An 11,078-nucleotide genomic window follows, 5' to 3' on the forward strand; every position below is an offset into this window, starting at 1 on the left:
ATTATTTGTATTTTTACTGAATATTGTATTTTTAATGAATAGTGTGTTTAGTGTAGTTTATGTAATAGAGTTTTACAATTTTATGGTGAACTAGGGTGAAAAAAAATAGTTTTTGATCTTTTGTTAATAAATGTGTGTTTAACTGGTATTATTAAGCAATTGGGTCTAATTTTTGAAAAAGAGTAGTCTTAATTTTCAGTGTATTTTTCTTCTCCATCTTTCAGCAAATTAAAGGGTTTGAATCTACCATTAAGAATTGAAAATTAATGGATAGAAACAATTTCTTGCATATCTTTCTACACGTATAATTTTGTTTTATTAAAAAAATATGTATAATGTTGGTTGAAGATATATAATCATGAACTAAAAAAGTTAAGAAAGGTAAAGTTTCTTTTTGAATAATTAATTAGAAAGGAAAATCCATTGATTTAGTTTTACATAAAGGTCAAAAGACATGGAGTACAAAATAAGAGAAACAATAATTACTGCAATAAAATAAGTTATCCCACTTTTAAGAATCCATCGTACAGTGGCAAACTAAATCTATTTGATCAATGTTCAGTAGAACTTTTTCTCTAAACAATAAAAAAATTACTCCAAAGAATAAATATTTTATTCAAAAGTATGACACCCATATGTTCAAATTTGTTGCTTTGCTTCTACAAAATCATGTGAATGAAGGATTGTAATTGTAAAGTCTGATACCAGATTCTCAAAATAATTTTAATTTTTGTCCTACTCACTTACACATTCACATGATGAAATATGATCAGAGAATTGTTTTTCAAATAAGAAAACTAATAACATGGCATTCTGCTTTCTGCCAATTATCACATGACAGTCAAATGATCCAACAAGGATCTGCATCAGTCTATGTTCAACGTATGACAATTTTACATTATTCATGATGGTCATGGTGATACTTTCTTTATTTGTTCAGAATCTCTCAGCACAGCACTTTTTGACGTTCAGAACAGTAGTACTAGTGGCTGATGTTAGAAACCTAGTGATGTAGGTACCCGGATGGGTCCAATGCCTTCAGAAGAAAACAGTTTTTGGAAATTGTGCAATCTATCAGCAGCATGAATGGACCTGGTTTCCTAGATAGTATCATCCTGATTTGCCAATTATGCAGACAAAAAGATGTTATAATTCATATGTTTTGCAGTGTGATTCCAAAAAGGGTCATTTTATTTTATCATTTTTTGCACATAAAACTGTGCAGCACCTTCAATCCTCCATTTATAAGCCCACTGTAACCTTAAATTACACATTACCTCATAAAAGTTGCTATTTTTTTTCATTTATCATGTTTGAATTCCAAAAATGCAGATATAGTGATACAATGGAAATGATTGTATAACATAAACTAGATAATCTTTTATTCTCATTACTTCTGAGAGAAAGTAAATATTACAAAGTCGATTTTAAGCCTAACTCAACCCCATAAAATCAGCTCATGAGGTTGAGGTTTGCACCCACTTAAATACAATGAAATGTTCTTATCTCTAGTCGATGTGGGATCTCCAACACATCTCTCACGTCAAAAGTGCGTGGAATAACATATTATGGGTGGTCCGATAACGATCCGATAGTGAGTGACACGTTAAGCCTAACAAACACTCGTTAGGATAGGCTTGAAATGACTCTGATACCATATTACGAAGTGAACTTTAAGCCTAACTCAACCCCATAAAACCGGCTCATGAGATTGAGGTTTGCACCCACTTAAATACAATGAAATGTCCTTATCTCTAGTCGACGTGGAATCTCCAACATTAAAACATATAATTTCTCTTATATATTAAAATAAACTTGCAGAGTTTTATTTCTACAGAAACTTCTTCAAAAGTTAAAATATGTAACATGACTTTAGCTTATGAAATAAATTGGAGGCATTGTATATTTATTTTCATGAAAAACTTTAACTAAACAGTTCTTCATTTTCTTTTATTTTTAGTGGTCTTGCAGGGAAACATTAAGCTTGCACTACTCAACTTCATCAATCGTCTAGAACTTCTTCATCTATTGATTTATATTCAAGAAACTGAAGTTGCTTTACTCATACATACAGAACTTTATACAATACTTTCTGTCTTATCGCATCATTTAGTTCATCTCATTTCTCTGTGACTGTCTCTCTTAATTATATAATATGTTGTGAATTGTTGCATAAATAACATTTCTCAAAATAAAAAGGATCAAATAAATTACACCAAACAAAATTCAACTTCAATGTTTATCATAACATAGGGTTTACATTAATGGCCACTCAGAAAAGAAAACACTCAGTCGAAAATAATCTTACACCTTCAGCCTGTATACTAAGATGAAAAATCCTAACAGCACTTAAAAGCCACCAAAGCCCAAATATTTGGCCTGAGTAACTGAAGTTTGGGCCAATATCTGACCAATGGGTGAAAGCAATGGTGGCTGCAACTGCCACAACATAATAGCACAACCGCACTAGGAAATACAAAAGCTGTTAGACTCAAAAATTGCTTCATGCTTAAGACAAGTCCCTAACTAAAAGACCTATCCACTCACTAACTGTACAAGCCACCGAGGACAAGAAAGAATGCCCTTGGATATTTTAGTTATACCACGATTATTAGCATGCACCAAACACTTATATGAGGACTAACAACTACCATCCACATACACACCATTGCCATTGGTATATACACCATTCAAGGAACCATTGGATGCTTTGAAGCCCTTTACATTTTGGTGTGCTTTCAGTTTTGGTGAGTGTCTATTCCACGCAGTTAACTTGGAATAACCATTTGACACCTTCCACCTTGGTTCACTTGCTGCTGCTATTAATCCTGTTTTGTCAATGAGACAGCAACATCGTTTAGTCTTATATAAAGAATGTAACTGTTGCCCTAAGCCAACTAGAGTTAAGTAATATATGATGGGAACAAGGGTATTTACACTTCCACATAGATTCCAAATATGATACTTGGCGTGAAAAATTACAAGTTTTCAACTATCCAAGTTAAACATACAAACAAAAATTTGATTCATTCTGATGATGGAAAAAATCTCAACCAATGTAGTAAAATCCAAGTACAGTTCAACCCTCATAAGCGTACATCAATAACAGACATGTTAAAAAAACCAACAGGATTCTCATCCCAATGACAGATTTGAAAAGGCAAAATCAATAGCTCATTACATCAATTTGTAAATTTGAACTGAAAAAAGATGGGAAATGACTAAAGAAAGCAAAGTACCTGAGAAGAGTGCAGAAGGTTTTCCTGGTCTGGACTTGAACTCAGGGTGAAACTGAACGCCAATATAAAAAGGATGGCTAGGCAATTCAACTATCTGTACTCATGCAGATAATTACAATTACTAATTTTGCAGAAATTTTAATATCCACACAATTTCAACTATAAAGACTCACTTCCATGCGCCTCCCAGTTTCATCTTTGCCAACAAAAGATAGACCAGCAGTCTCTAGCTGGGATACCATGTCAGGATTAACCTGTACAGCATAATAATCATTTTTAAGTGCCTATGATTGCCTCTTTAGCCATAAAGAAAGTTTCCCCTTACAAACACAATTTACCTCGTATCTATGTCGATGTCGCTCATCAATAAAGCTTACATTGCCATACCTATAAAGAATTCCAAATTACAGAATCACATGCATGCAATAGCTATATAATTGAGATCCAGAAGTTAGCATTTTGAAATGATATTTTTACAACATGTGTGCTAAAATTTTCAATAAAATAAATGCCCAAGTACAAAAAGCACATTCAGTTTGATTCTAAATTCTCACAATTTTGCAGATTTGCTGTCAGCAACTTCAAAGTAGGTTCTTCTTGAACCAAGTCGCATAGTTGCCCCCATATGAGTCTTTGAGCCCTATCCATAAAATACAAACCATATTAAATGGGTTTTCAAAAGGAACGATATTATCAACATATGCAGAAAATAGATATAAGAGAACATACTTCTGGCATAAATATGACACAAGGGGTCTTGGTTTCAGGATTAAATTCTGTGCTAGTGGCATCATGCAGACCAAGAACAGATCGTGCATACTCAATGACAGCAATTTGCATCCCCAAGCAAATGCCCAGAAATGGAACATTATGTTCTCGAGCATACTTAGCAGCAAGAATTTTCCCTTGCACTCCTCTATCACCAAAACCTCCAGGAACTAGAACACCATCAGCGCCCTGCAAAAGAAGTCCATTTACAGAAAAAATAATGTCATTATAAGCGATTTAAACATATATATCATTATTAAGATCTGAAAATGGAAGAAATATGTTCAGTCTAAATAGTAGGAATACCTTTAAGAGATTCCAAGCAACTTTGTATGCCTCAGGATCCTGCAGTAGTATATTAATTAATCATCAGAGGGTGGCATAAGGCAAAACCAAAAGGTCAACTAACATGCATAGTGCAGCAGAAAGATCAGTAATCACCTCTTTATAAGTGACTTCTTCAAGATCCCCAGCCGGAACCCAGTCCACGCTAAGTTTTCGGTTTCGAGCAACAGAAGCATGTAAAAGTGCCTTCACAAAATAACAAGTACATTGGCTTATGGTATACCAGGGTTCAGTTTAACAAGATTTTTCAGTATGCATATTGAATAAAAAAAGAAGTTGCAGAGAATCAAAAGGAGGAAACTATTATGTATTAAATACGAGGGTTCAGTTACTAATTTAGGAGTATGTTACCTTCAGAACAGAAAGATATGCATCTGAAAGGCCAGTGTATTTTCCCACCATTGCAATTCTAACCTGTGAGGAGCGTAATAATGGTTGTAAGCTCAACATTGGCCACTATTCAGATAAATCAATATCTAAGCATATGTTATTTTTATTTCTTTAGATGATACATATTTGAGAAGTCCGACACTCACAGTTTCATCACATCTGTCATAAATTTTTGTCCTTGCAGTCCACTCCTTCAAATTAGGCTCTGCAGCAACACTGCAAATGATAAAGGAATTAGTTGCAAGACACAAACACTTTAACTAACAGCTACTACATAACGACATTTTCAGAAAACCATAATGGACTAGGAATATTTATGGGGGGGAATTGGAGGGGGTTAACACCAAAAAAGAATGAGTTTGTAAAACCAACCCTAGCAGGTTTAATGCTTTCAGGATCGCCTCATGTGCCTTCTGGTCCTATTTGTGAAGATAAATTCAAAGGAAAAAGTTTAGGATCTTGTATGAACTTAAACCACTTAAATGCAAAAGTATAAAATTCAAATTTAACAAAAAACCATCAAAACCATGAAATTAACAAATTAAACTTCATAAAAAAGTTTCCAGCAGTCCTGGAAAACAGTCACAGAGAAGAGTTTCAAGAAGACTAGAATTACTTACTTTCAATAGCAGAGGAATATGCCAAATGTTTGGAACATCATGGAGAGTAAGTATGTTTGACAGCTGCAAGTGCAAAAGTTTGTTTAAGAATATATGCAAGGATATTGTGAAAGAAAAGTTCAAGTTGTCATGGTTATCTTATTACCGGCACATGACAAAATTGAGCAAGTTTTGCCTTGACATTATCATCAAGTTCCTGGAAAGAGGACAATACAAACAGAATTTTTTAATCATTATTACATGGACCAAAGAATAAAAAATAACGAGAAGAGAAACACACCTTCGAACTTCGACAAGCAAGAAGATTAGGGGTCAAACCTAATCCTCTAAGTTGACGAACACTGTGCTGAGTTGGCTTTGTTTTCTACAGGTTAGAAAAAATCAAAATAAGTGTTGATCATATCACTTGAATGTTTCAACAACAAAATTTCATTCAACTTATTTAGCACCAACAAATTGAAACTCAATTTCAATTTTACACTCATTACTTGAATATGTTTTATTTTACATTTATTTCTAATAAAAAAGGCATTAAAAATGTTCCACTGCCAACATGTTAAACACCATACCGGTTCACCAACAACATGGAGAATAGGAACCAAGCTGACATGAACCAAACAGAAGTTGCCAGGGCCTACAAAAAAAGAGATAAAAATTAGCAAGACTGATTCCTGAAGCATGCCAATAATCAAATTGAGATATATGAATCAATAGAATATGAGGTTTGAAGCATGACAAAGCATTACCTACACGGTATGAAAACTGGCCAAGTGCTTCAATAAAAGGCATGGACTCAATATCCCCTGCATGAAAGAAAAGTCATTTTAAATTAATTGCTTTAAAATATAGCTGATCCCACCACCAAGTGAAAAGAAGCTTGGTGGTTGTTTTAGAATATAGCTCTAGTGTTTTCACAGTACGGATAATATGAATATTATTTTCTCTCACCGTTTGCTAAAAGTCATTTTCAATTTTTAGTTGTCAACTTCTACCTAACCCATGATCTTTAGAATTAAATATGGAAAAAATTGAAATGGATATAGAAATATAATATTGAAAAAGTTCTATCTTGATATTGATTAAAAGTTTTCTCTGACTATTATTTACCTATAGTTCCACCCAATTCAATGACACAAACATCAGCTGGCCCTTCTTTGCCGTCAACTGGTATCTTTGCCACACGTTCTATCCATTCTTGGATAGCATCTGTTATGTGTGGAACTACCTAAAAATAAAGCAAAAAAAGAAAAATGAAAAACCAAGGCACCAACAACAATTACAAATAGCTTCAAAGAGGAAGCATCAGATATTAAACATACCTGTACTGTCTTTCCAAGATAATCTCCTCTTCTCTCCTTCTCAATAACAGACTATAAACATCCAAAACAAAACAATAAGAAACATCAGGCACATCTGTTAAAAAGTGAAGAAGAAACCATTTAAAGGCACTGAACTCACCTGATAAATTTTCCCAGTAGTGATATTATTGTCTCGAGTTAATTTGATGTCTAAAAATCGCTCATAGTTTCCAAGATCAAGGTCAACCTTCCACAAACAAAAAAGGAAAGAATAAAAATGGCAATCTAAAACTTCAGAGGAAAACAAATTCCAGCTAGCCTCTTTTTAGTACGAACTACGACTCAGAAAGTTGTAGCTGCACTTATGAAGTAAAATGAGAAAAAGAAAATAGCAGGGGAAAACAGGATGAGTAGATTCAAACAATAGCTTGTGCCATGTGACAAGCAAAAGAGTAACATACAATCTCAACCTTCGAATGAATTTCGAAGGGAAAAAAAAATCTAATGAGTGTCATCTCGTGATAGAAACTTTTCATTTATTTACCTCTCCACCGTCATCTAAGACAAAAACCTCCCCATGCTCGAAAGGAGACATTGTTCCCGCATCAGTGTTCAAGTAGGGATCTGCAAATGATGGAAAAATCAAAACAAAATTAAAAAAAATGTTCATTACCTTATATAACATGATAACATAGTTTTAATTATTTACAGGAGGGAAGAGAAACACTGCACAAAATTGAATTTACTTTATTTACAAATACAAAAGAAAACACTGAGGAGAAAGAAACACAATGCAGGAGAATCACTTGTCCTCCAAAACAAGAGAAGAAAAACGTCAAACCAGTCACTTTGTAAACCAAAAACCATAAACCCCTTTTTCTTCAACAAAACCGTTTTCATTCAAATAGAACCTCAAGTAGTCCAAGGAACCAGACAAGTTGGTCATTCAGCAAGCCAATCAAATCTATTGATAGCAAAAAACACAAACTGCATTCTCTTCCTGAATTAGGAAGAAGGGTAGAGAGCCTTCAATCCAAAGGAGAATAAGAACAAGAAAAATACCAATCTTGATAGAGGTAACTCTAAGACCACATGCTTTGAGGATCAGGCCAATACTGCTGGCAGTGACTCCTTTCCCAAGTCCACTCACAACACCACCAGTCACCAACACATACTTCATTTTTCCCACCCTTTAAGTTGGTCAGTGAAACTAGTTCTCTGCTGCTTGTCCAATGCACAAAGCCAGAACAAACCCCTGAAAATGAGCACTATGAGAAGACAACAACCACCAAAACACAACCTAGGACCATAAACACAGACACATACAACTGTAGTTCCAATAATATCACTACTCAAGTACAACCACCACTACTTATACTGAGAACCACTAACCCCTTTTAGCCCTCTGATAAAACTAAGAATGATGACAACAACAGTACAAGAAAGAAACAATGCAAGGGTGGCGGTTTCTAGTAAGTGGGGTGGTTCGGATAAGATAGCTAGATAGGCAATATGACATTACTACTAGATACATAGATATCATAAGCAAAGGAAAATGGGAAAAAATAGAAAAAGGTGGGAACTTTGAAGAACCCCACAAGGGAGAGAATAATGAGGAACCTTGTTCACAATGACGGGGTTTACAAGGTTCTTCCTTTCACTGCTTTTCTGGGAACCAACCCCCTTTTGGCCCCAAAGCCTTTCTCTTTATAGCCCCCCAACAAAGAGAGGGAAACACCCTCTTGCTGCCTCTAAAAACGGCTCAATCAACCCACAAATGGGACAATAGTTGGAGGGATTGTGTTGTTAGGATAGTTATGTGTCTAATTATGTGTGTGACACAAAATGGGAGGAAAAACAAAGGGTATAAGGTGTGCACTTTGATCAAGATGAAGAAGATGCTTTTTGGGCTGCCTCTACGGTTAACAAGCATCAAAATGTACCCTCTTCTCTCTCTCTCTCTCACTCTCTCTCTCCCTCTATCTTTCTCTCTCTCTATGTCTCCTGTTCTTGCTGCTCTTGTTACAGGCGGCGGGTGAACATGGAAGATGGCTTCACCTTCCAACTTTAAAAAGAAGCAAAATCCATGCCCCGAAGGAAAAAAACAAAAACAAAAATATAAATATAAAAATTGAAAATTTACTCCTCCTTTATTGGTTGGTAAATGGATTAGGTAAATAAAATAAAATATATAAAAAATGAGGGATCTTTCATTTTGTTTTTGACGCAATCAATAATCAACCATGAATTAGGAACAGGGTGGTAGTTAGTTGCGATGATTCGGAGAAAAATTTGTGTCAGGGAGACCGTACCTATTATTTCTTGGACTTGGTCACTGCACTTCACCAAAAGAGATACAAATTGTTAATTATAATTAAAATTAAAATACCCATATTATTCAGAAATTTTTTAACTTTTGAGTATTTTACAAAAAATACTAAATACCCTTTTCAGAATTAATTACTTTCTTTTAACCTAACTCCTATTCTTTATCCCTAACCTAACTCCCATTAGTGCAGTAATAAATATATTTTTTAAACATGGAGGTGGCAATTAGACAGCTTAGTAATGGGTTTTGACTATTTCCGTTTATTCGGTTAAATATGAGATGAAAAAATAAAATCTAATTCATTAAAGTTGGGAAAATTCTAAATGATTGTCTTTAAAAGAATTGTTTTAGTTACATATATTTTTAAAATATTTGTTATTAAGTTATAATTGTATTTTAATTATCATACATATTTGAAGACACAAGTTAATACAAAAAAGGGTACATATATTTAAAATATCCCACTAACAAATTTATAAAAAATTATTGAAAATTAAGTTATAAAATTGTTTTAATTATTTATATATTCTTAAGTAATGAACTAAAGAGTTTTATATCTTATTATACCGTGATTAGTGTCATGTATAGGATATTTTAACTAATTTATAACAGTTAAAGAATTTGATGTAATTTTTATTATTTTCTTAATTACATTTAATTATTCATTTATTATTTGTTTTGACCCATATATTTTACTTCTTGCAAATACCATTTAACTTCTTTTAGTCTATACTTATCATTATCATTCTAAGGCAATGAAAAATAAATAATTTTTTTTAAAGTAGTATATGTAAGGAGTGAAATGAAAAATGAAACTAATTTCTTAAATGGGTAATTTTACCTAAATAATTAATGTACCTCAATTCAAGTACAATTTCTGAATTCAAAAGGAGATTTAATGAAAAATGATGAAGACAAAATTTCTAAAAATAATGTGAGATACGATGTTTCTCTGAAACACACTCAAAAAACTATTTGAATGATTAATTTATGGTTTTTAGAATCCTTAATGGCACAGTGAGGGAGCATGAGTGGTGATTTTCTGAAGAATGAAAATCATTTTCACACTCATTTATTCATTCTCGATGTTGATCCTTCTTACATTCCGCATTGCATTTTTGACCATTCGCATGGCAAAAAGAGAATAAATCTTAGTGCCACGTGTGTGTGATTGTGCTCATGAACAAAACAAAGTATCATTTGGCATGTTCCATTCCATATATGGAATTTAAAAAGAAATTTATTAATTTTTACTATAATTATTATCATGGTTTGGTTGAAATGAATTATGAATAAAATTGAAAGCATTGAAAAGAAAAAATAGTTTGCATGATTATTCCATTGATAAAAGGGTATATTCTAAGGAAAGTTTGAGTAATGGGAGAATGCAAAGAGCACCGTTAAATTGTGAATAAAGTTTTTGAAACAACGTTGGGATTTGCATAATCAGATTCTTCTTCCACCTCTTTTCACGGAGAAACTTTTCATTGGTTTCTTCCACAAAACCAATCTCAAACCGTAGAATCAAAGATAAAAAGGTGTTGTTCCTCCATTCCATGCTCATTCATTCATTCACACCAGACAAAATCACAGTTTTCAACCATGGACCTATCATAGACCAACACTTGCCACCCTAAATAATCAACCCTCACAACCTTTTTTTATTCATATTTTTTTTTGTTCTTAGCTATGTCTATCACAAAAAAAATTCACCATGGTAAGAGTGATTTTTCTTGGTTAATTGTTGGTAGCTTTTAGAGGGGAGAGTTCTTCATTCCCTTCAAATCGATCAAAGATTCAAATATATATTTTTTCATTTTTATTAGATGATTGTAAAATAAAAACTCACTTTATATATACAAACAATAATTAGTAATTACATTAATTAGATTAAATATTATTTTATTCATTACAAAATTATTGGTATATAAAGTAGTTTCTATTATTAGTAAAAAAATTTAAATTAGTTTTTAAATTAATATCTAACTAGTTAGCTATCAAATTATGGTATAGACTAAAAAATATTAATTTATAAAATAGTTTTTATTATTAAAAAAAAATTACAAACTAGTTTCTAAATTGGTATCTA

At 32.8% G+C, this 11,078-nt stretch overlaps 1 protein-coding gene across 3 annotated transcripts; it reads right to left on the reverse strand.

Annotated features, from left to right (window-relative positions):
• Positions 1 to 2,210: 2,210 nt before the first annotated feature.
• On the reverse strand, positions 2,211 to 8,952 carry LOC137834946 (uncharacterized). 3 transcript variants are annotated; one of them, XM_068643203.2, is made up of 22 exons: positions 8,281 to 8,952; positions 7,723 to 7,915; positions 7,205 to 7,284; positions 6,821 to 6,907; positions 6,682 to 6,732; positions 6,470 to 6,587; positions 6,109 to 6,165; positions 5,932 to 5,996; positions 5,643 to 5,726; positions 5,508 to 5,558; positions 5,363 to 5,425; positions 5,115 to 5,161; positions 4,889 to 4,958; positions 4,704 to 4,766; positions 4,449 to 4,538; positions 4,314 to 4,352; positions 3,969 to 4,196; positions 3,794 to 3,879; positions 3,578 to 3,626; positions 3,413 to 3,493; positions 3,240 to 3,333; positions 2,211 to 2,828 (listed from the first exon to the last, which is right to left on the reverse strand). In XM_068643203.2, exons 2-22 carry the CDS (start codon positions 7,838 to 7,840, stop codon positions 2,641 to 2,643), a joined length of 1,809 nt encoding a protein of 602 aa, XP_068499304.2. In that variant the 5' UTR covers positions 7,841 to 7,915; positions 8,281 to 8,952; the 3' UTR covers positions 2,211 to 2,640. The 3 variants fall into 3 exon arrangements, with proteins under 3 accessions (XP_068499304.2, XP_068499305.2, XP_068499306.2); XM_068643204.2 differs by having other exon boundaries at positions 8,540 to 8,753; XM_068643205.2 differs by lacking the exon at positions 8,281 to 8,952 and adding an exon at positions 8,053 to 8,258.
• Positions 8,953 to 11,078: the final 2,126 nt, after the last annotated feature.

Source organism: Phaseolus vulgaris, chromosome 5, assembly GCF_051622355.1.
Source record: "Phaseolus vulgaris cultivar YP4 chromosome 5, ASM5162235v1, whole genome shotgun sequence".
Classification (NCBI taxonomy): domain Eukaryota; kingdom Viridiplantae; phylum Streptophyta; class Magnoliopsida; order Fabales; family Fabaceae; genus Phaseolus; species Phaseolus vulgaris.